Raw genomic sequence first — 25,339 nt, 5'->3', positions numbered from 1 at the left:
CAAAATATTTAAAACTCGAAATTTTGTGATATGTAATTTTTAAGTTGCATGAATTTGAAAATACCTACATTGGTCACTACAGAGGTAGTGCGTACTGCCCAGTACATCACTGGGGCTAAGCTGCCTGCCATCCAGGACCTCTACACTAGGCGGTGTCAGAGGAAGGCCCTAAAAATGGTCAAAGACCCCAGCCACCCCAGTCATAGACTGTTCTCTCTACTACCGCATGGCGAGCAGTACCGGAGTGCCAAGTCTTGGACAAAAAAGCTTCTGAACAGTTTTTACCCCCAAGCCATAAGACTCCTGAACAGGTAATCAAATGGCTACCCGGACAATTTGCACGGTGGCTAGGGAGTTTTTCCTAGTCACCGTGCTTCTACACCTGCATTGCTTGCTGTTTGGGGTTTTAGGCTGGGTTTCTGTAGAGCACTTTGAGATATCAGCTGATGTACAAGGGCTATATAAATACATTTGATTTGATTTGATTTGTTGGGCAGCAGGTAGCATAGTGGTTAATAGCGTAGGGCCAGTAACCCTAAGACCCTTAACCCTAATTGCTCTGGATAAGAGTGTCTGCTAAATTATGTAAATCAATTCTTTACAGTCACATTTTTTCGCCATAGTTGAAATAACTTGTAGAAAATACATTGATGACACTGTCATGAAGCATGATGACCATACTATGTCGCTTTACTTGGACTAAGAAAATAGGCTTTATGACCATGTCAAGAAGCATTATGACCATACTATGTCGCTTTACTTGGACTAAGAAAATAGGCTTTATGACCATGTCAAGAAGCATTATGACCATACTATGTCGCTTTACTTGGACTAAGAAAATAGGCTTTATGACCATGTCAAGAAGCATTATGACCATACTATGTCGCTTTACTTGGACTAAGAAAATAGGCTTTATGACCATGTCAAGAAGCATTATGACCATCATAATCATATAAGCCCGATAGGCCTATCAAGTACATGCCCTGATACCAGTCATCAGTCAAAAAGAGGGTGTCTTGTCCTGCTCCTGAAATCTGCTCCTGCATTCAGCCAAGTCATCAGCAACAGAGCCTTGGGGAAGGTGCATGTCTGACATCAATGTGTGCACATGATAATTGATCATTGAATATGGTAAATTACAATATATACATATATATATATATGATATATATTATATATATAACATAAACATACTGTTGACACGTAGGCTATGGTGTGTAATGGAATGTTTTGCCTTGTGTGGTAGGTTTTGCGAGTTTTGACACTCTTTATGTAGGTGTCATAACCAGCCATAAAATCATGCAATATATGTCACAACCGTTCAAACTATATTTGTCATGACAATGTTTTGACCATATTTTAACAGGTTATGACAAGTTATGTCAGCTGTTATGACATACTATGAAATTGGTTATGGCCCTGTCATAATGTGTTATGACACTGGGTGTCAAGTAAAGTGTTACCAATTTAACTACACATCGACTTCAAAAAGTACTCATACCCCTTGATTTTTTCCACATTTTGTTGTGTTACAGCCTGAATTTAAAATGGAGGAATTATGTTTTTAGAACATTTACAAATTAATAAAAAATGAAAAGCTGAAATGTCTTGAGGCAATAAGTAATAAACCCCCTAAAATGCTTATTCTATTATCCTGAAAAATGTATTCATGTTTATATGTTCATATTCTTATCTTTACTCTTTCTTAGTGTTGTTGCATTGCTGAGAAGGAACCTGCAAGTAAGCATTTCGTTGAATGGTGTATACCATCTGTATCCTGTACATACTTCTAATAAAACTTGAAAGTCGTAATTCATATACAGCGTTTTGAATTTCAGTGAATGGAGTGTGAAGTAAGGCGTCACCAGCACTGTATAAAACCTGCTTGTCAGCACAAGAGACTATTGAGACTACACAATAGCTTTCAACATACAGTACTGGTGTAAACGTTCTAAAGAAATGCTCATATAATTAATGCAATATTACAAATAAAAGTACGTAAAATTACCCATTTATTTTTTTCAAAGGTGGTTGCAATGCAGTGAGAGAAAAAAAAATCTGCGCTCGTGTTGCCAGCATGATATTCTGCTGCTAGGAGAACGGTAATTATGTTCTGACATGGGGGGAGCTACGTGAATAACCGTTCCTTTGCACACACCAGTTAATGTATGCGTATTGACACTATGTGTAGGATAGGCTACTGTAAGTCTATCTAAATACCACGTGAAATAGCCTACTTCATAGCCTACCTCGCCATGTTTCAATCAATCCTTTGAAACAAATCAATTGAGGGGTCTAATACGCCATCTACTGGTTGTGCAGGGGAATAAAGCAAAACATAAACTCAGCCATTTGTATTGTTACTCAATAACAGCACCCGAGATTATTCCATTATTCTATTCCATGTCTAGATAGAAAGTGTGTGTGTGTGTGTGTTGTGTGTGTCAGCATTATCTTGCATGGAGATTTAAATCATGTCAATGTAAGACAAAGTAAATTGAACACCAAAAGTGTTATTTCAAAATGGATTTATTTATATTTATTTAACCAGGCAAGTCAGTTAAGAACAAATTCTTATTTACAATGACGGCCTACACCGGCCAAACCCGGACGACGCTTGGCCAATTGTGCACCGCCCCATGGGACACCCAATCACGGCCGGTTGTGATACAGCCTGGATACAAATTATTATAATTAAATTATTATTTAAAAACAATGTTGCTGTTTGTGCTCCAATCACCTCACAAAGGCATAAAGCTTAGCAACACAGCTTAACTGTTATATGTAATAATACAAAAATAACTGTCAATGAACCAGTCAAAAACCTAATAAAGTCTCACCTAAGTGCTCAAACATAAAACGCATTCATGTAGCCTATAGAAAAAAATAACCTAATCTCCTTCAAGTGTCATTTTTGACATTTAGAGTATTTACAACAAAAATATCAAAATGTAACATGTGCACTGCACTTCAATTCGGTTACAATACAAAACATAGAAAAATAAATGAATAAGGCAATGTTGAAGTCACACACACATTATTAAAGTACAATCGATTTTGAGAGAGAGAGAGAGAGAGAGAGAGAGAGAGAGAGAGAGAGAGAGAGAGAGAGAGAGAGAGAGAGAGAGAGAGAGAGAGAGAGAGAGAGAGAGAGAGAGAGAGAGAGAGAGAGAGAGAGAGAGAGAGAGAGAGAGAGAGAGAGACCGTATGAGCTCAAGGTGAGTCGTGAGCTGGGCTGTGAGGAGATAGCACAGGGGCCAACAGGGGCCCCAGGTGCTGACTGAGGCCCTCTCAGACCTCAGATGACAGAGGCTCCACTACTATCAGCGGAAATGATTGGCCCATTTCGTAACAGCTAGCCTACTGTAACACACAGTAATATTTAAATGCAGCAATCGGATAACTATTGGTTTCAAATGTGACCATTTTGTTCAATGTACATTTTAGACAGTGACGCTGCCATCGACTTGGCCAGCTCTTCGTCCCGTTTCCTTTGCATCTGAGAATGACGGAACCACTCGTCATACTCTGGGTTGTCCGCACACCTGTCCAGCAGGACATCATAGTGTCCGTTACTGAGCCAACTCAACCAGACAGTGGGTTTGGACGAGTCCTCTTCCCCCAGGTAGTGCACCATGGTTGAAATCGTGGGACTCTCCAAGCTACCTCCAGTGGTCAGGTAAATGTTCACATTCAACATCTGACTCATCGCCAGAAGCTCAGGATAGCCTGCCCAGGCACTGTCCTGCGCTGCGTTGATCAGGAACTCGCCGACATCCCCCTCAATGATGGGGTTAAACTCATCCAGGTGGTCGGCTATGTGGTGCATTGTCTGGTCTCTCAGCTCCTTGTGCATAGACTGCTCTCCATAGGCGGCTTTGCACACCGCCCTGTACAGACAATTGCCATCAGGGATGATGTGGAATCTGTACTTGTGTACCTTCTCCTGAAGGTATTTGTTCTGTTTCTCCACTTCCGCAATGTAACGCGTCACTTTGTCGTCCTCAAATTTGTCGTCCTCACATTTGTCTGCTTCTCTCCGTGGAGAGGGCTCCTGTAGGACATTGAGCTCAAAGAGCTGTGCCTCGCCAGATCGAAAGTCCAGGTCTGCACATTCACTGTCATTTCTATTCTCACAGGAATCCAAGATGCCTCGGCCCAAATGGGTTGCCAGGGCCTCCAAGTTCTGATGGGGTTTTTGGCTAACAAGGTCACTCGTAACAGTTTTTCCTTCCCCATTTGCCATGTTCATTCTCTCCTCACACTTTCTGTAACTTGGTCCATCTTTCTTGTCAAAATTGATCAGGTTATTTTCATGTTGGACCTTTTGACTGTCACTGAAAAAATCCCCTCTACCTCTGAAGTGATCAATGAAGTCCACAATCAAGTCTCTATCCAAATGATTCTCTCGGTCACGTGGCTGAATCAGGATATCTTGTGAATATGAGTCTGATGGAGACCGTTTGGTTTGGGTTTCCTTTAGGATGTACACTGGTACGGATCTCTCAGCTCCGTCAGGCCGACGAATAATTATCTCTGCGGTTGAAGTGTAGTAGACTGGCTTCATGGAAGCAGCCTCGTAACATGAAAAACCAGCAGCAGGCATGTTTGCAGTAGATTGAGTCGCTCCTACAGTATTCCCGTTAGTGTCTGCTGGAGTAGGCCCACTCGGTTTATTATTCACAGAGCAGCTCGTTGTTGTTCTGGACAAATTGTCGGTAGTGGTACCACTTGCGATAGTTATCGAAACTTTGCGAGAGGATCCGGGATAGTGTGTCAACGCACTGCTGTACAGCTGCATTTTGAAAGACTCGCCTTTATACCATATGCTGGACACCAAGTGTTACGGAAAGATGACAACAAAGTCTAAAAATACAACCAGTCATCAACAACAGCTAAATGGCAGGGTAGGTTTCCATGGATCCACGGTCTTGTTCCCGCTGTCACACATAGAGACCGAGTTTAGCCATCTTGCGTCAGCGCAGTTCCCCTAATTTTAGACAGGAAAGTGTAACCTGACCCACTCCACTTCTTCCTACCTCATTGCCAACAGTTAAAGTAGTTGTACGTAGAGCAGTAATGACCACAGCGAGGAAATTAAAAGGATTTGATGACAGTACACTCTCGGAACTTCGTTTGCCCAAGTCGGCGGCGTCAAGGGCGGCGTCGCCATTCTGGAATGCGCAAGGCGTGCCAAAAGCTACATCACGGTTACGCGTAGGGATATGCGCAAAAAAGACTCACAAACCCTATTACTTCTTGAGAACAAAGTGATGTCCCGTCCTTAAAAGGATTGTATTATGGCCCTATAAAGTTTTTTTAATTCGATTTTATTGGATTCAATATAGCCTAATGCATTTTCTGTCCATGTGCTTTTTAGTGGTTATTTTGCCAATGTAGGCTACTTTCTATGCGTAAAAATGTCAGTCATGTTTTATTTCTGTCTGTTTACAAAACATGGAAAATATGTGAAAATATATGTGAAAGATATTCCGTTATGACACTATTATAACACAATGTCTTTCACATTCTATCATCTGTCATCAATATGTGGATGACACACATGTCCTATATGGTAGATCTGTAGCAGCCTATATATTAGGCATATGTGATCTGTATTATGTGACCTGTATTGTGTGACCAAATTAAACAACATTCTGTGATGAGGCTGCAAGGTTTTGAAATAGACGTGACTCATCTCACAGAGAGGGGTAAGATCTCCCATTTTCAACCAGCTCACATTTGTCATTGCATGTCAACTAAAGGAAAAGCTTGTGGATGACCAATTTTATATTTATAAATAGGTGGATCAAACTCTTATCCCCAAACTTTCCTGTTCGGCAAACATCAATGGCATGTGTAGTTTTGAAGTAACCTGTTTCCAGATTTGGTCGTGCTCTTTCCTAGTCCATTGCTGTCCTTGTCAAGTGAAACATTGTTTGGTATGACAATGGGTGACAAGGAATTGACATGATAGGACAAACAGACTGTCACTCAGGCTAGTTTGGGGCCTTGTATTTTTCAATTCTGATTTCAATGTATTGTTTTAAACACCTAAAGCAGGTATGCAAACTATACAATATTAATGTATTTTCTGTAGGCCTATATGTCTATGGTGCAGAAAAGCCCTCTAAACGAATTAGCATGCATCAAATTGCATCCAATTTAGTATTTGGCATGCCTATGTTGTTAATTTCGAAAAACGTCACACTGAATATTATTCTAAGGAAAAGTGCATTGTATAGTTATCGCCAGCAGAGAGCAGCCTCGTACTTTATTTGTTATTTTCCCCGATGACTTCATCACGTACCCAGTATTCTGGCAGGTACCGTTATACAGGTTGGAAAAGTATCCAAATGTCATACTTGAGTAAAAGTCAAGATTACTTGAATAGGAAATGACTCGTAAAATACTGAAAGGATTTGGTTTTAAATTAACTTAAGTGTCAAAAGTCAATGTAATTGCAAAAATTATATTCTTAAGTATAAAAAAAAATGTTTTAATTCCTTATATTAAGCAAACCAGACAGCACCATTTTCTTGTTTTTATTTATTTACAGTTAGCCAGGGGTACACTCTAACACAGAGACATAACTTACAAATGAATCACTGCCAGATCAGAGGCAGTAGGGATGACCAGGGATGTTCTCTTGATAAGTGCGTGAATAGGACCCCTTTCTTGTCCTACTAAACATTTGAAATGTAACGAGTACTTTTGGGTGTCAGAGAAAATGTATGGAGTAAAAAGTACATTCTTTTCTTTAGGAATGTAGTGGAGTAAAAATAAAACTTGTCAAAAATATAAAAAATACTGCAAGGTATGTTTACTGAGTTACTTTACATCGCTGCCGTTATGTACCATAGGGGGAGGCTTGGGCCCTTTAAAAAAAGTGCAGTCCTCACACAGTGATTGGACACAATGGCTGCATTTACACAGGCAGCCAATTCTGATCTTTTTTTTCTCACTAATTGCTCCTTTGCCCAATCAGATAAATCAGTTCTGAAAAGTGCTGATGTGAAAACATCCGATGTGATTGGTCAAAAGACCAATTAGTGGACAAAAAAATATCAGAATTGGGCCGCCTGTGTAAACGCAGCCAAAGTAGTACTCTGACCCATACATACAGAAAGAAAATCAATAGTAACAAATTGTGTTGAATAGGAATAAGGTGATACCTTTACACTGTGTTCTCTTCCATGGCCCCTCCACAGGGCAGCCTAATAGGCAAATAGAGTATATTGGTTCCTGGGTAATAAATTATTATCCCATATATATATGCTATAACATATCCACACTTGGAGTACAATGAGTAGGACTGGCATAGGCTTACCCTACCTCCTTGGAGATACATGCACTATGCCCGTTCCCAACTACACTACATGACCAAAAGTATGTGGACACCTGCTCGTCTAACATCTCATTCCAAAATCATAGGCATTAAGATGGAGTTGTGTCCCCCCCTTTTGCTGCTATAAGAGCCTCCACTAATCTGGGAAGGCTTTCCACTAGATGTTGGAATATTGCTGCAGGGGACTTGCTTCCATTCAGCCACAAGAGCATTAGTGAGGTCGGGCACTGATGTTGGGCGATTAGGCCCTGGCTCGCAGTCGGCGTTCCAATTCATCCCAAAGGTGTTCGATGGGGTTGAGGTCAGGGCTCTGTGCAGGCCAATCAAGTTCTTCCACACTGATCTCAACAAACCATTTCTGTATGGACCTCGCTTTGTGAACGGGGGCATTGTCATGCTAAAACAGGAAAGGGCCTTCCCCAAACTGTTGCCACAATTCGGAAGCACAGAATCGTCTAAAATGTTATTGAATGCTGTAGCGTTAAGATTTCCCTTCACTGGAACTAAGGGGCCTAGACTGAACAATAAAAACAGCCCTAGACCATTATTCTTCCTACACCAAACTTTACAATTGGCACTATGCATTCGGGCAGATAACATTATCTTGGCATCTGCCAAATCCAGATTCATCCATCGGACTGCCAGATGGTGAAGCGTGATTCATCACCCCATAGAACGTGTTTCCACTGCCCCAGAGTCCTATAGCGGCGAGCTTTACATCACTCCAGCCGACACTTGGCATTGCACATGGTGATCTTAGGCTTGTGTGCGGCTGCTCGGCCATGGAAAACCATTTCATGAATCTCCCGAAGAACAGTTTTGTGCTGATGTTGCTTCCAGAGGCAGTTTGGAACTAGGTAGTGAGTGTTGCAACCGAGGACAGACAATTTTCATGTGCTACACGCTTCAGCATTCTGCGGTACAGTTCTGTGAGCTTGTGGGGCCTACCACTTCATGGCTGAGCAGTTGTTGCTCCTAGACTTCTCCACTTCACAATAACAACACATTTAACCCGGGCAGTTCTAGCTGGGCAGAAGTTTGACGAACTGAGTTGTTGGAAAGGTGGCATCCTATGCTGTGCCATGTTGAAAGTCACTGAGCTCTTCAGTAAGGCCATTCTACTGCCAATGTTTGTCTATGGAGCTTTGCGTTGACACGTGATTCGTTTGAAAACACACTGACCCACATACACCGTAAATAAACACAGAGTGAAGAGGTGTGTGTGTGCATGTACTTTAGTACATAGCCTGAACACGTGGGCCGTTGTTTTGCAATGCTGGCCAGATATGTAGCCTACAATTTCATGAAATGGGCAAGATCCTATTTGAAGATCAAGTGAGTAGGCTACAGAGGCAGAACATCCAAACCGTGCAGACAGACTATAGCAAGTCGCAGACGCAGCTGAAATAACAGTTCCACCATGGAAAATAAACATCCCCTTTGTCCGTCACTCATATTGAGCTCATTTTTGTACGGAAAACGATTGGCTTGTACTGGGAATGCAGTGTAGCATTTATTTGTTTAGAGTAATCACTCTCAAATGCTATTCAAAAAAGAGCCGTGCACGCGTATTTTCACATGTGCAGCCCTTTACGACTGACATAGGATAATATCCCCGTTGACAAATTGACCACCATAACATTTGTAGTATAATGCATCCGCTAAAGAAATAACTAATACGCTAATGGCTTCTGCTATTTATGAAACCATGGACACAGAAATTCGATACGTGAGGTAGGAAAGCCAATTAGAGAAGTCGCGTCCGAAATAGCCTACTAATGAGAAGTAACCTAATGCTACGGTTGTTGTTTTGAACATTGGGCACTAAAACTGCCACAAGATCTGCAATGCCATTCGCTTCCATACGCATTTAAATTATATTCCTACATTTGTAACGTAAAAGTAGAATATATTCTAGCGGTTGATCGGTGAGATCGTGTTTACGTCGATGCAAAAGCCATGCTGTCAGAGATTTTGGCTCTTTCCTCTAAAGTGGGAGGATCTTTGTGCTTTTGAGTCACGCAGCTGTCAAAGATAGCTGTCACCCAGTTTCATGATCAAACACACATTGAATGAGAAAGGTTTCGCCAAGTCGAGCAGCGGATTTCAGGTAGCTTACTCCTTGGTTAAAGTACTACGTCTCAAACAAATGAAAAAGCCGACGAACGGTTCTACAAACGAAAATAAATCAATGAACAAAACCATTTGGAATATACGTGTGGAATATCCCGAGAAAAAGATTTGCCACTAAAGGAATAGAATTCGAGAGAGAAAAAAAGGCTACTGCGCTCCTCTCGTGGCCAACGTGAAAAGGGGATTTTTGACGGACATGAAGACAAAAAAGGGTAGGTCGTTTATTTCACCAGCGTGCTGATTGTCACATTTTCGATAACATGTCTGCATCAAAAAATATATTGACTGAGATGGGGCATAGTGCATTTCTCAATGCAAGCCGTGCAGCCTATTGTTTCCGCTCCAGACAAAACAGTTTTTTTTTCACGTGCTGACGGGCTGTCAAAATTGAATGGTTTGCGTGTGACTTCATTCAATCTGTTTCAAATTTAAGCAATTGTTAGCTTTAAAGGTTGACTAGATATAGACATTTTAGTAAATGTATAAAACCGCTTTGTTATACAATAGTGTTAGATACGTTACCTTTATTTTTTTATAGCGGACTCAACTTAGTTCATGATGAACAAGTTTCCAATGGATCAATCCTAAGGGGTACATCTATTCTAGATTGTGATTGACTAAATTAGAGGGCTTCTCTAAACCCTCACGTCACCACGCATTTAGCGAATTAAAATGTATCAACTCTGTGGCCCCAACGACGCGCATACTAGAGTATGAAGTTTCATCTGTTAGTTTGGATACTACAGTTTCCTTTTCTGTGTAATAATGTTTCGAAATGTAGTCTTAAATTATATTAGGGAGAAACTTGTAGAGTTTTCAGCCCCAATTTTGGTGCAACAACATTCAAATCCTGACCTCCTTTGTGAAGTTGCTGTTTACTTTCATTCTGCGAGGCTGCTCTTCTCGCATTCTTCGACCTCGTGTTACAAGATCACACAATAGAACTTATTCTACACGTTGTTTAAACTTGTAAAGTCAACTCAAAAGGAATTTCTAAAACACTCAATTCACGAGAACACGAGTAGTGGACTTGATTTAAGTAAGAAACGAGTGGTTACGCTTTCAAAAACGTTGACATTATAGTGAAATAATGGTTCGACGACCAAGATTCTTTTGTTTAGTCTGGAGACGCTGATGTGCAACAGGTCCCCCTCCCCCTTCCCTCACCCAGGGCCTGCGTAATTACCTCATTCTAACTTTAGTTGTTTCTTATCCATTTCCCACCACTATGCAATGGACAGATGACCTGATACCCTTTTATTATGTTGACATGTTTTCATGCTCCAATTCAAGACACGACAGATGTTTCGTTTTTGAAATGTAACTGCCAAATGTAGTCTAATTGATAAAAAAATATAAAAAAAATTGCCAAAGAAAGTTAGATTTTAAATTGTTTTATTACCAAATAAGAAACATGTTGTCCTGACATAAAGGTTGTGTCAAAATACAACCTGTTAAAAAAAAATACAAAAGAGGTTCACATGAATGCAATTCAAATGGACTACAGATGTTCTTATACCATTGGAAATCCCCCAGAATAACTATTTCAGTTGTCTTGAATCCAGCGCTGCCAGTTTTGAAACATGAAGAGATGTTTTGCTCAGTACAGTAGGCCAGCAGTATTTGTCAAGGCAGGTTTTATAACTGACACAGCTTCTGAGCAGTCTGCCTTTGTGGCACCTCATCCCTCCCTCCCACCCACCCCCCCATCCCCTCCCTCCCTCTCTGTTCCATGAATCACATGGCTGAACTTGACAGCTTGCTTCTGACACATCAGCTGCATCCGCTATATGCTAGTGTTTGGAACAGGGCTGGCGTAAGGAGGGTGTCCGACAGAGCAGACACCGACCTACAGACAGAGCAGACACCGACCTACAGACAGACCAGTGTTTGGTTGGCATAAGGGGAATTCTGACTGAAATTCTCTCACACATACATTCTTCTCTTGGCCACACACAGGCATGATGACGTTATCTGGTAGTGAGACGGACGACGAGGACAGCATGGACGCCCCCCTGGACCTGTCATCCAGCACAGGAGGTAGCAGTGGGAAGAGGAAGAGGCGCGGGAATCTACCCAAGGAGTCAGTGCAGATCCTCAGGGACTGGCTCTACGAGCATCGCTACAACGCTTACCCCTCTGAACAGGAGAAAGCCCTGCTCTCAAAGCAGACGCAGCTCTCCACACTACAGGTAGGCTAACTAACGAGCCGCATCAATCAAAGTACATCTTTCTGTCCTACCTCCCTTGAAGTGGTCACAGATTTAAATAGGTTGGATTGGGGAATGTAACCGTGCTTTCACCCATCTTGTCACTTATAGCTATGCTTTTCTCAAGGAAATTAGATACATTTCTGAAGTATTCAGACGGTGTTCATAGGTTTACTACCAGATGACTAGTAGGGCTGCAGCATGCATGACAACTAGTGGCTGGAAATACAATATACAATGACCTTGTGTTGCAACGTCCTGTCTCGCTTTTATGACACGTAATGCACTAATGCGTAAACAAAGAGAGTGTGACACATGGACAATAGGGGCAGCAGGTAGCCTAGCGGTTAGAGAAGAGAGCCAGAATCCGGGTCTGATTGACCTCACTGGCGGGAAGTGAGCTGGCAACAAGGAGGGTTGCTGGTATCAAATCCTAGATGATGTTGCTTGCCATCGTGCCCTTGAGCAAGGCACTTAACTCCGCCGAACAGCAGCTCCCCAGGCACCCAGTGTGTCAGCCCCCCACACCTGGTATATTTATGTGTGTCTTTCGGTGGGGCATGGCCTTCAAGGAAGCTTGACTGCAATATTCTCTATTTTTTAAAATTTATTTTTAAATTTCACCTTTATTTAACCAGGTAGGCTAGTTGAGAACAAGTTCTCATTTGCAACTGCGACCTGGCCAAGATAAAGCATAGCAGTGTGAGCAGACAACAAAGAGTTACACATGGAGTAAACAATTAACAAGTCAATAACACAGTAGAAACCAAAGGGGGAGTCTATATACAATGTGTGCAAAAGGCATGAGGAGGTAGGCAAATAATTACAATTTTGCAGATTAACACTGGAGTGATGAATGATCAGATGGTCATGTACAGGTAGAGATATTGGTGTGCAAAAGAGCAGAAAAGTAAATAAATAAAAACAGTATGGGGATGAGGTAGGTGAAAAAGGGTGGGCTATTTACCAATAGACTATGTACAGCTGCAGCGATCGGTTAGCTGCTCAGATAGCTGATGTTTGAAGTTGGTGAGGGAGATAAAAGTCTCCAACTTCAGCGATTTTTGCAATTCGTTCCAGTCACAGGCAGCAGAGTACTGGAACGAAAGGCGGCCAAATGAGGTGTTGGCTTTAGGGATGATCAGTGAGATACACCTGCTGGAGCGCGTGCTACGGATGGGTGTTGCCATCGTGACCAGTGAGCTGAGATAAGGCGGAGCTTTACCTAGCATGGACTTGTAGATGACCTGGAGCCAGTGGGTCTGGCGACGAATATGTAGCGAGGGCCAGCCGACTAGAGCATACAAGTCGCAGTGGTGGGTGGTATAAGGTGCTTTAGTGACAAAACGGATGGCACTGTGATAGACTGCATCCAGTTTGCTGAGTAGAGTGTTGGAAGCCATTTTGTAGATGACATCGCCGAAGTCGAGGATCGGTAGGATAGTCAGTTTTACTAGGGTAAGCTTGGCGGCGTGAGTGAAGGAGGCTTTGTTGCGGAATAGAAAGCCGACTCTTGATTTGATTTTCGATTGGAGATGTTTGATATGAGTCTGGAAGGAGAGTTTGCAGTCTAGCCAGACACCTAGGTACTTATAGATGTCCACATATTCTAGGTCGGAACCATCCAGGGTGGTGATGCTAGTCGGGCATGCGGGTGCAGGCAGCGACCGGTTGAAAAGCATGCATTTGGTTTTACTAGCGTTTAAGAGCAGTTGGAGGCCACGGAAGGAGTGTTGTATGGCATTGAAGCTTCTCTGAGACACGTCTGAAGTGAGCTTGCATCCCAAATGGCTCCCTATGTAGTGCATTAATTTTGATAAGGGCCGCACGTGTTTTTTTTCTTTTCTCACAGGGCTCTGGTCAAAAATGCACTTTATAGGGAATAGGGTTCCATTTGGGATGCAGCCATGGTGACTAGGAGGAACCGACCACTCTGAAACTCACTCGCACTGCTTTGTGGTTGGTGTGGGCTTAGCTGCAACGCTCACACAGGAATTTCCCTCCCTCCAGCCCTCTTCCAGCCCAGCTGTCTGTGAACAACACAGAGTCGTTTAAATCCTAATAGCTCTAGGCTTCGGTGAGCCGTCCGTGGCCAACAATAGGCTGGGACAGAGAGAAGGAGAGCGAGGACTGTCTCTTTATCCACATGACAATAGGATTGGGAAGGGCAACAACACCTTAGTCCAAACTAGTGTTATTCACCATGATGGCTTTTAGAAGGCCTAGTTTGAGTTTCTTCATGAGAAAATCTAGAAGTATCACAAATGATTGTTATATTTTCAGACTTGCGTACAATTATGTCTTCTAAAAATAAAAATAAATGTATGTCCATAAAATTCAGAGATATTTTATGGACATACATTTTTTTTTTTTGATAACAAAAATAACCAAGACTGAGGCACTGCATCTCAATGCTAGAAGCGTCACTACAGACCCCTGGTTCGATTCCAGGCTGTATCACAACCGTCTGTGAATGTCCCAGCGTCATCCGGATTAGAGTTTGGCCAGGGTAGGCCGTTCCTAACTGACTTGCCTCGTTAAGTAAAGGTTAAATAAATAAATAAATAACAACCGCTTTAAAATATTTTCAGAATATATACAATCAAGAACAAGTTGTACAACCCCTACCACATATTCTTGTAGATGTTTCAGATAAGATGCATGTTTTGGGTACTACAGAAAAACAGCTGTCCGTGTCATGCAAATATGTTAACCTTGATGCAACCTGTTTTTATGTCGACATGTGAAAGTGTAATTCCTTTCTCCGTGTCATCTTCTGTTTCCCATTCTTTCTTAAAAAAATAAAAAAAAGTACATTGAGACAACTTGTTTGTGAAACTATGCTGTATACTTAAGCAACTGTCGATTGCTATCCTCCTCCAGGTGTGCAACTGGTTCATCAACGCGCGTCGTCGGCTCCTCCCGGAGATGCTGCGGAAAGACGGTAAAGACCCCAACCAGTTCACCATCTCCCGGAAGGGCCGCAAGGGAGACGACGGGGGCTTCTCTGAATCCAGCTCCCAGTCACCCAAGCACGCCACAGCCGCCACGGGCCCCGAGGACAGCTACGACCAGCGGGCACTGCACCCCTCAAGCTTCGAGGCAGGCCTCCCTAGCCCCAGCGTCCTGCAGAAGGCCATATCATCCCCTAAGATGTCACCTTCCTCCTCACCGGGGCCCGCCACCACAGTGCCCCGCCGGCCCTCCGTCATCCGTCACACCACTGTCAACTCCACTGTGATGCAGAAGCAGGGCTCCAGCCCTCCCTCCTCACTCTCCTACTTCCTCTCCAGCAGTAAAACAGACCACAGTAGAGCTGCAGAGCTGCTGCGTTCCACCACAGAGGCTCTGGTGCTCTTCAGATGCCAGGAGGAAGGGCTGGGAGCCCCTGCAGTGACCACCACCACAGAGGGTAACCTGAGCCCCCAGAGTGGGCTCTTCAATACCCCTCCCCCCACCCCTCCAGACCTCACCCAGGACTTCAGCGGCTTCCAGCTCCTAGTGGATGTGGCCCTCAAGCGGGCGGCAGAGATGGAGCTGCAGGCGAAACAACTGGTGTCTTAAAGAGAAAGTGGAGGGAAAGATGTTGTCCCTAACGGAACTCCTAGCATGAGTTTTAGTGGCTGCGTAACAAACACAAAATGCCTGATTATTTCTATTTTTGGTATACAAATCATAAATGAGGATTGTTTTTGTACAAAACTGTATCAAGGTGCCTTGGCTGTTAGTTATTTTTTACTTTGTCATATATGCGTGTATGTAAGTATCTGTGTGTCTTTTGCAGACGGGACCAAAAAAATATTGACACACAAAAAACCCACTTTCTGTCTTAACTTTTTCCTATGGATTTTAGTAGAGCAAGGCATGAGGGCGTACAAGTGTTCTGCGGATGAGACAAGAGGGTGGTTCTCTTCTCCTCCACACAGATCCAATCCCCCGTGATAGGATATGTAGTTTCCAGATGTGTTTTTACATTTCAGAGATAAGTTTGCGATGGCTCCCACTCGGACTTTCGCACAATAGGGCCGAGTTAGGGTCCCCATCTCATCTCAGTGTCTTAAAGCATACTTTGTTCTTGGCATCGATGATTGATCAACGTTATCACTACTGTAGTAATAAGTGTTCCGTGTTTTTTTTCATGATAAGGTTATAGTTTTCTTATCCTTCATTTGATATTTTAAAAGAAAGTAAACCTCTCTTTTTGGTTTTGATAAAGCGGTTTCCTATACCAAGGGATCATTCAGATGAACAATGTAGCAGGTTCCTAGTCCGAGCCTTCCTCCTCACTGCGTGGCTACCCCAAATGGCACCCTATTCCCGATTTTATAGTGCACTATATCGGGAATAGGGTACAATTTGGGACATGCCACGTAGCGACGGCCAGGGAATTTCAATTGTAAGAAAAACACTAAGATTTTGTTTTTTTCATTTGTGATGTCACCAGCAGCAGGACCAGTAGACCATTTTCTAAATCACCAAAAAGCGTTTTATGTACACAAAAAGGACCATGTTTATGTATAGCTAATGTGACACAATGCCCAATGATGTGATTTCTTTTCATACTGTGCAATGTTTGTGGCAAATAGGGGTCACATATGGGATTTAAATAAAGTTTTGTTTTCTACATAGCTTGCCGTTTGACTGTTAATAAACTCTCCCCACATCTAAGGATCAATAATCCCTTCGGCGATTGCGCTAGAATCACGTAACGGCAGCGATGTACAGTGACATGATCTCCATGAAACATAATGTCACTACATGAAGAAAGAAAAAAAGGTAGATGACAGAAATAGCTCTGTGTGTCCGTGTGTGCACTTTTCTACAGGCTGTCTGAGTCATTCCTATGTGTGCGTTTGTGCGCTAGGCTCACCAGAGCTCCAGGCCGTTAGCATAATCCTGCATAAATTAGCACCGGGCAAACAGCAGACGTCAACGGTTTTCTGCCAGTTAGGGTTTTATGTGTGGATGTGCCTCAATACACTTAAAAGCAGCCAGGGTCTTATTCATTAATGCATACCGTAGCAAAACAATTTGCAACGGAAAATGAATATAAAGGTTTCTTATTGGACAAGTTCAGTTATTGTGTCGCCAGTACAATCCCATAGTCACGGACTCAATTGACCTTGCTAAAATTGGTTCGCTACTCTGACAACCCCCCCTCGCATGCACAGCTTTGTTGCTCCACTGGCCTGTTCTAGTATTAACCCACCGTTTCTTTACTACAATAGGAAAATTGAGTATTTAACTGATTGTATATAATTTCTGATCTAAGGCATATGTATTGTATAGAATTTGACGTTTGATTCACCTTTTACCGTGGCATGCCAGATCAGCAGTGACATACCGACGGCGGTGGTCCGATAACTCCAACCATGGAGCACGTCACTAATCAGGGTCATCAGAGGCTAGATAGTGTTGCAGTGGAGGGGGAGACCTGGGTCATGTTCAGTAGGGAGAACATTTTTTGAAAAGGAGAGGTATTTGCTGAACTTGTCCAATCGGTATACAGATTTCCAGGTTTCCTTTGCAAAAGTTTTGCTATGGTGTGCTAGTAAACACCCTTATAGAGAAACGCAGGGCTGAGGAGGAGGGTGAAATCCCTGGCTACTCTCTGGGCTCTGGAAACACCGGTCAGCCTGTTGAATGTGATTGATGTGTGAGTAACAAAATCACCATACATCTCTGCGTCCCTAATCGGGCACTGGTCAAAAGTAGTGCACTATAAAGGGAATAGGGGGCCATTCAGGACTAAGCCTCCATGTGGTGTAGGAGTGACGAGGCAAAACCAAGGCCTTACAACTACGTAGTTATAGGGCCCACCTCTGCATGAGGAGATTGACAGTAACTATTTAAATCTGTCTTATGTTGTAAGTGAAAACATGTGCAGCGTGCATTTCAATAAACACAACTAGGTTAGCGTATGATGTCAATAAACACAACTAGGTTAGCGTATGATGATGGCAAGGTTTTTAATGCTGATCTAGTTCCGTACACGTGCCATAACATCAACAGTGTAATAACATTAATTACAAAATGTATATCTGCCTAATATGTTTTTTGATTGTTTTTACATAGGGAAACATTCATTTATTTACAAATGTTCATTTTAATGGTTGTATGCCTATACATGGACTACATCATAAGCATCCTCCAGGATTGGTTAAAGTCTTGAGTTTGGCATTTCCCACAATCCAACATTCTTTCCCACTTCCTGTAATCTCCCTGCAATGTCAGGGTTTTGATATGTTACTATAATAACCATAAATAACGTCATAATTTGACTGACATTTGAATTGATTATAATAAAAAGGTGAAATAAAAATATAAAGAGCATCACAATTTGTATTAAATTACCTTAAAACCTAATGGGCAAAAAGGTACATAACCATTGTTACCTTCTCAATATTCTCTCTAAAATACATTGTTACTAAAAAATTTAAATATCATACAGCTGAGTTACTTCGTCACATGCGTTCCATCACAATCAAATTGGACTTTTCTCTAAACTTCAATCATGAACATGTTTCTCATATACGTGGAGAGCAGGAATTTTGTCCTTGTTTGGTAACAGTTACCCAATTTCACAAAACGCTAGCTATGTCAAACCAGTTTCAATATAGCTTAATAACACCCACACACCTTAAAAGATTATAACCAAGACCGTGAGTTCAAGATTGTCTCACCCATACGAGTAGCTGACTTCATATGAAGAAAATGCAAACTGATTGGAGTTGCAGAGAAGACGTAGCAACTGTCTTTTGACGAAGGAATCAATCATGAGACGTTGATCTGAACCGTTAAACCGCAGACCTGTAATGTTCAGGTGTGCGTCCCCAATGGCACCCTATTCCATATAAAGTAGTGCACGGTGTAGGGAATAAGGTGCCATTTGGGACGCACCCTCTGTTGACTGGGTATGTTTACCGTTTACCGCCTTTTCATGGGTTACACCCCCCCCCCCCCACACACACACACATACAATGTATTTTTCTTCCCCTGAGGCTGATTTGTGCTCGACTATCACATTATAAATTAAGGCTGATTACCGAAACAGAATAAAAGGTGTCTTTCATTTCATAGAGCGAAAAAGAAAATCATAATAATCAATAAACACAGCATATGGGCCTTATCAGTGCATAATAATAATAATAAACAGTAATAATCTGTTTCTGAGGATTAATACAGAAATAGTGGATATAAAACACCATTCAACTTAAAACCCTATATTATTTTCATATTACTTTCAAATGGTTGAAGGTCAGCTTGGATGCTGAGACAGTACATAGATGTAAGAAGAAAATAATTCCCACTGTCCCTTTTTTGATAGAATAACAAAATACCTTGTCATATACAACAACGGAAACACTACATTAAGGCATCCTTCATAAAGGGTGCCTTAAAGTAAAGGAACATCAGTATTAGGTGATTTTTTTTCTTAGGGACAAATGATATTCTCAGCACGATATGATAAACAGAGTAAAATAAGTCAAAAACTACAAGAATGAAATGACAACATATCAATTAGCTCGTGTCAGCATGCGTATAATGTAGCAATATGTTCTTCAGTTAATGTCTTTGTACAGGCATATATCGCTCCGTTGAAAATGATAGGCAGGGCCTGTTTAGGAAAGTACTAACAGTATGTGGCTTCTGCTACGTTAGTCACAGGTTGCCTCCCAAATGGTACCCTGTTCCCTACATAGTGCATTACTTTTGACCAGAGCCCTATGAGCCCTGGTCAAAAGTAGTGAATTATATAGGCAAAAGGGTGCCGTTTGGGACACATACTGTACATAGTGAAAAGAAAGGCCCGTTTGGACCTTGAAAAATAGGAAGCACTTCAGAAACACTTTAACACACATATCCTCCCATACACACATACACCCGCTCTCGCAAACACGCACGGGCGCGTGCACACACACACACACACACACACACACACACACACACACACACACACACACACACAATATCACCACTTTTGTTTCTGGCAGACCCTGATTTCGTAGCACTGACCTCTCTCTGAGAGCTTGTCATGAGCCCACCTAACTCCATACCTGACTGCCAGACAGGATTGGTGCTGTCGGCCCCCAGAATCCTACCACATCTGGGGGTAGACAGATTGACGTGACCCTGTGACCTATAACCCATAAAGGTCAGACATAGAGTGCAGCAGAATCAAGCCACTGTTCCTCCAACTGGACAGACTGCATTTGGAGAAACACGAAGAATAGTGTAATTGTCCGACACATACCGGCTTTCTTGTTTTGAGTTATTTTTTTGGGGTTACTCTACAAAGACCTGTATTGATTATTGGTAAGTACTATCAATCACTACGCTACTCCTTTTACCCAAATCCCATTTTATAAAAGGTTTGGATTTTACAATTCGAAGTCATTTTTGCACATTGATATTATTGTCTACATCGAACACCTTCTGACTGTGTTGATCCAGCTACTGTCTCTCGGCTTTGCGGTTTTACATGCAATAACAAAACAAGGAGTGATAAAAGTAAGTGGCTCCAATAGAACATATAGGTGTTGCATCAAAACCAATCATTGTTTCTTCGCCAAAAATGTTTTTTTTTTGGTGTGTGATTTTAACGCCAAGAGTTATAGATCTGCTGTTGCCTGGATTTCAATAATAAGAGGCGAATCCTAAGTTATACTTAAGTGACATTTGTACTTAGTCTCCCATTGACGTCAACGCATGACTGAGTCAACTCACATCGAATTGACTCCTAAATTAATTTAAAACTGACAGTTGCAATGGTCGCTGCTACATAGATGTCTTGATGCCTTGTACTGTGTCTGCAGAAGGTCTTAGATATGTCTCAGGTGTTCTCTCCTAACTACTCAAACAGGTTTAGGTCAATTACCACTCTCGAGAACAGGTGTGTGTGTGTGTGTGTGAGTGCGTGTGCTTGCACATGTGTGTATGTGTGTGTTATAAATCCTGTGACAGTAGCATCCAACAGGGGAGTAGAGACTGGGTTTCTCTATTGTCTGCTGTCATTGTGTTGTGAGTCACAATAACAGCCTCCCCCAGGGTCACCAGAGGAGAGAGGCTGGCCTGAATTCCAAATGGCACCCTGTTTTCTATGTGGTGCACTGCTTTTGACTAGGTAATTCACAAAAGTAGTGGACTATTTAAGGAATAGGGTGTCATGTGGGACACAAGCCACTGTCTCAGGCTGTCTGACACCCAACAGGATTAGCTAGTATGCCTTGACAGCGCTCGGTCTATACCCACTAGTACACTTCCCCTCCCTCCCTAACCGCCCTTCTGTTCCAATGAATCAGAAAAATTATACATTATGCATCAATACCGTGGTACTGGTACACCTGTTTGGGTGACAACAGGCCTTTTGGTTGGTGGAACATCGGTAAGAAGAGTTGCCATCACAAGAAGAAACATCTTTGGGAGTAAGGAGTGGGGGGAGCTACATGAAAAGCTGAAAGTTCAAGGGGAGGTTCAAATGGAGAGAAGAGGAAAAGTTAATAAATATACAATATTCTCACTCCACCGGCTGCTGTGACCGATTTTGTGGAAGTCGATAAATGTGATTATATTACAAGCACCCTACCCTCGCCATTCTGTGCAGATGAGTGTCTTGACAGTGTCACTCGGTGCGTGTGTGTGTGTACCTTTGAAGGTGTGTCGGTTTGTGTGTGTGTGTCTCTGTCTGTGTGTGTGTGTGTCTTTGTCTGTGTGTGTCTCATAATCTGGTCTGGGCCTCTGGGATGTAGATCTCGATACTGTCTGCTGCTCTCTCGGTGACCGAGCTCTGTCGGACCGAGAGCGCCCGCTTGGCGGCTAGCAGGCGTTTGCGAGCCTCCAGGCGCTGTCTCTCGGAGCTCTCCAGAGAACGGTCCCTGGCCAGGGGAGGGTGGCCCTTGTGGGGCTTCTTTGGCACTGGAGGGGCAAACCTTCTCTCCTGGATGGACGGGGGAGGACAAACAACTACAGTTACAGGCCATCCTCTGTGCCTCTGGCAGTAGGGGCACAATGTCAGCCATTTTGTGTGGGGTTAGAGAGTGCATGACATCAGCATTTTGTTGGAGTTTGCATGGTGTGAGAGCATGCAACAGGGTTCACGTGAGTGAGGTTATGGTTGATGGTTGTGGTGGCCATTTTGTGAGAGTGCACGGCTGTAGGTAGGCGGCCATGTGCGTAGGGTAAGAGCGGCCAGCGAGGTCAGCTAGGCCCCAAGGTGCATGGCAGGTAGACTGACTTCTCAAAACCCAGCTCACTGTCAACAACAAAACAATCAAAAATACAACAGATAGGCAGTCACGTCAGGCAGGCTATCGCACAACTTCACAACAATAAAATGACATACATTACAACACTCTCATGCTACATTGAACCAAAATCTATAGTAACTTTGGACATTAAAAAGCTTGGAACATATTTGAATAACAGTGAAAGTAGAAGCATGCAGGGCAAATTTTGTGCTTCATTCTATTGCATTACTTCCAGGCTTTAAAGGGATAGTTCACCCAATTTACAAAATTACATAGTGCATTCGGAAGGGATTCAGACCCCTTCCCCTTTTCCAAATTCTGTTACATTACAGCCTTATTCTAAAATGGATTAAATGCAAAAAATCCTCATAGATCTACACACAATACCCCATAATGATAAAGCGAAAACAGGTTTTTCTAAATATTTTCTAATTTATTACAAATAATAACAGAAATAACTTATTTACATAAGTATTCAGACCCATGTTTGGTCAATTCTGATTGGATATTATTTGGAAAGGCACACACTTGTCTACAGCAGAGTTTCGTAAAGTATGGCTCTGTTAAAGTACGGACCTGTTAATGATGGGTCGCGACCTAAATGTATAATTATTTCATTAATTACTGGAATTGATTTGGCCAAGTACAACTGCGCTCTCGGTTCAGTGCGCTCTCTGCTTAGCAGCGGTCTCTGCTCAGTTTGGCAGCTGCTCGAGTGCGAGAGGTAGAGGGAGATGCCCATGTGCTTCGCGGTTTACCAGATCTTTTTTTCTGCTGTTTTCTTGAAGATCATTCCGCGACCCACACGTTGCAGCGCTGTGGTTCAAGCCACTGACTTGTTATTCCCACTCGCCATCACTCACCGCTGTCATGAAATGGACTCATGCTAGCCACAAGTTCTGACTGAGCTCAATCGTCATGAAACGCAGATACAGTGAAGAATTTGTGTCTCTTTCATACAAACTTTGAGAAATAACAAGGACAATGTGTTTTGTGTGGGGAAGTGCGTAGTAATGAGTCTCAAAACGAAACAAATTAATAAAGTGGAAAAGTAAGTCAACTAACAAGGCATTGTTGTCATTTTATGGCGATGATAAGCAGAAATAGGGGAGTACTATCTCTCATAGTAGTAGATGTGAGTTTATCTTTCAAACAATCCCCTGGCCTTGTAACGTTACACAGCTAATAGCTAACGTTAGCCAAATCAAGCTAACTAGCTACTGAAAGTGCAACCCTAAGAAACAGTATAGATGAAGATGAAAAATTCAGGCCTACTGTACATCTTACTGTATAAATGATTGCTGAAAACAAGTCTAGGTTGGAACTGTTGCTGTTACAAGTAATACTTTTTATTCTGAACTGGAAAAGACGGATTGAAGCGATATGCTTTTTGAGGCAAACTCTCACACAGTTCTGGGTTGCTCATCTGCAGCAGGAAGCAGACTCCTGCCTGACTGAGAAAGCAGTAGATGTTCTGATCCAGTTTGGCACCACATACCTATGCAAGTCAGGGTTCTCAAGTACAGAAACAGTCTCAATGCTGAGCGTCACCTCAGTGTTGCACTGTTAAAAACTGATCCCAGAATACACATGCTTGTTGAAAACTTCAACCAGTTCAGAATATTAAAAAAAGCTTTTTAACAGCAGCAGTTCCAACCTAGACTTTCTATCAACAATCATTTATACAGTAAGCTTAGGTTTGAACGATCAAAAAGCCTGTGTTTGTGTGTGTGTGTGTGTTCTGTTATACATCTGTGTGATGTGATCAATCTGTTAATTCCAGTTCAGAATTAAATTATTTATTGTTTTTTAACTGCAACAGTTCCAACCTAGACAGGTATGTAAGAGTGTTTTAATTGTGGAAAAATAAACATGAAAATATTTATGGGTATTTCATTGTTATTTGTTTTTGTCTATATTGCTTTTTTTTTAGGCATAAGGGCAATGAAATGTACAGATAATTATGTATAGTTGCATATTTTCCTTAGCTTGGGTCCCAGGAAAACACAGAATTTCTCATTTGGGTCCCAGGCTGAAAAAGTTTAAGAACCCCTTGGTCTACAGTACCAGTCAAAAGTTTGGACACACCTATTCATTCAAGGGTTTTTCTTTATTTTAACTATTATCTACATTATAGAACACTTGTGAAGACATCAAAACTATGAAATAACCCAAAAAGTGTGAAACAAATCAAAATATATTTTATATTTAAGATTTTTCATGAGGTAGCCACCTGGAATAGATTTCAATTAACAGGTGTGCCTTATTAAAAGTTAATTTATGTCAATTATTTTCTTCTTAAAGTATTTGAGACAATCAGTTGTGTTGTGACAAGGCAGGGGTGGTATACAGAAGATAGCCCTATTTGGTAACATATCAAGTTCCTACTTTGCCAAGAACAGCTCAAATTGGCAAAGAGAACCGACAGTCCATTATTACTTTAGAACATGAAAGTTAGTCAATTTTGAACATTTCAAGAACTTTGAAAGTTCCATCAAGTGCAGTCACAAAAATCATCAAGCGCTATGATGAAACTGGCTCTGATGAGGACTGCGACAGGAAAGGAAGACCCAGGGTTACCTGCGCTGCAGAGGATAAGTTCATTAGAGTTACCAGCCTTAGAAATTTCAGCCCAAATAAATGCTTCACAGAGATCAAGTAACAGACATATCTCAACATACACTGTTCAGAGGAGACTGCGTGAATCAGGCCTTCATGGTCAAATTGCTGCAAAGTAACCACCACTAAAGGGCACCAATAAGAAGAACAGATTTGTTTGGGCCAAGAAACACGAGCAATGGACATTAAACCGGTGGAAATCTGTCCTTTGGTCTGCTGAGTCCAAATTTGCGATTTTTGGTTCCGACCGCCATGTCTTTGTGAGATGCAGAGTAGGTGAACGGATGACCTCCGCATGTGTGGTTCACACCGTGAAACATGGAGGAGGAGTTGTGATGGTGTGGGGGTGCTTCGCTGGTGACACTGTCAGTGATTTATTTAGAATTCAAGGCACACTTAGCCAGCATGGCTACCACAGCATTCTGCAGCGATATGTCATCCCATCTGGTTTGGGCTTAGTGGAACTATCATTTGTTTTTCAACAAGACAATGACCCAACACACCTTCAGGCTGTGTAAGGGCTATATGACCAAGAAGGAGAGTGATGGAGGACTGCATCAGATGACCTGGCCTCCACAATCAACCTGACCTCAACCCAATTGAGATGGTTTGGGATGAGTTGGACTGAAGAGTGAAGGAAAAGCAGCCAACAAGTGCTCAGCATATTTTTATTTTTTTTAAATTTTACCTTTATTTTACTAGGCAAGTCAGTTAAGAACAAATTCTTATTTTCAATTACAGCCTAGGAACAGTGGGTTAACTGCCTGTTCAGGGGCAGAACG

The 25,339-nt window shown here is 42.2% G+C and overlaps 3 protein-coding genes across 4 annotated transcripts in view; 1 reads left to right on the top strand and 2 right to left on the bottom strand.

The window, feature by feature from the left end:
- Positions 1-2,313: 2,313 nt before the first annotated feature.
- otud1 (OTU deubiquitinase 1) lies at positions 2,314-5,172 on the bottom strand. Its single transcript, XM_020494816.2, has one exon. The coding sequence runs from the start codon at positions 4,799-4,801 to the stop codon at positions 3,413-3,415; it is 1,389 nt and encodes a 462-aa protein (XP_020350405.1). The 5' UTR covers positions 4,802-5,172; the 3' UTR covers positions 2,314-3,412.
- A 3,896-nt stretch (positions 5,173-9,068) lies between these two features.
- Positions 9,069-16,319, top strand: tgif1 (TGFB-induced factor homeobox 1). The gene is made up of 3 exons (XM_020494818.2): positions 9,069-9,693; positions 11,441-11,673; positions 14,575-16,319. The coding sequence occupies exons 1-3, from the start codon at positions 9,678-9,680 to the stop codon at positions 15,253-15,255; spliced, it is 930 nt and encodes a 309-aa protein (XP_020350407.1). The 5' UTR covers positions 9,069-9,677; the 3' UTR covers positions 15,256-16,319.
- A 1,324-nt stretch (positions 16,320-17,643) lies between these two features.
- The window catches only part of dlgap1b (discs, large (Drosophila) homolog-associated protein 1b), a 269,804-nt gene continuing 262,108 nt past the window's right edge, over positions 17,644-25,339 (bottom strand). The window contains exon 13 of one of the 2 annotated variants that reach the window (XM_031835966.1): positions 17,644-21,628. In XM_031835966.1, coding sequence (XP_031691826.1) covers positions 21,410-21,628 — 219 coding nt within the window. In that variant the 3' untranslated portion in view covers positions 17,644-21,409. Of the gene's footprint in view, positions 21,944-25,339 lie in introns of both variants that reach the window. The other variant, XM_031835967.1, reaches the window with a different exon arrangement.

The sequence above is a fragment of the Oncorhynchus kisutch genome, linkage group LG11 (assembly GCF_002021735.2).
Source record: "Oncorhynchus kisutch isolate 150728-3 linkage group LG11, Okis_V2, whole genome shotgun sequence".
In the NCBI taxonomy this organism is placed as follows: domain Eukaryota; kingdom Metazoa; phylum Chordata; class Actinopteri; order Salmoniformes; family Salmonidae; genus Oncorhynchus; species Oncorhynchus kisutch.
Note: the sequence above shows the minus strand (reverse complement) of the source record. Positions and strands in the feature narration are given on the sequence as shown.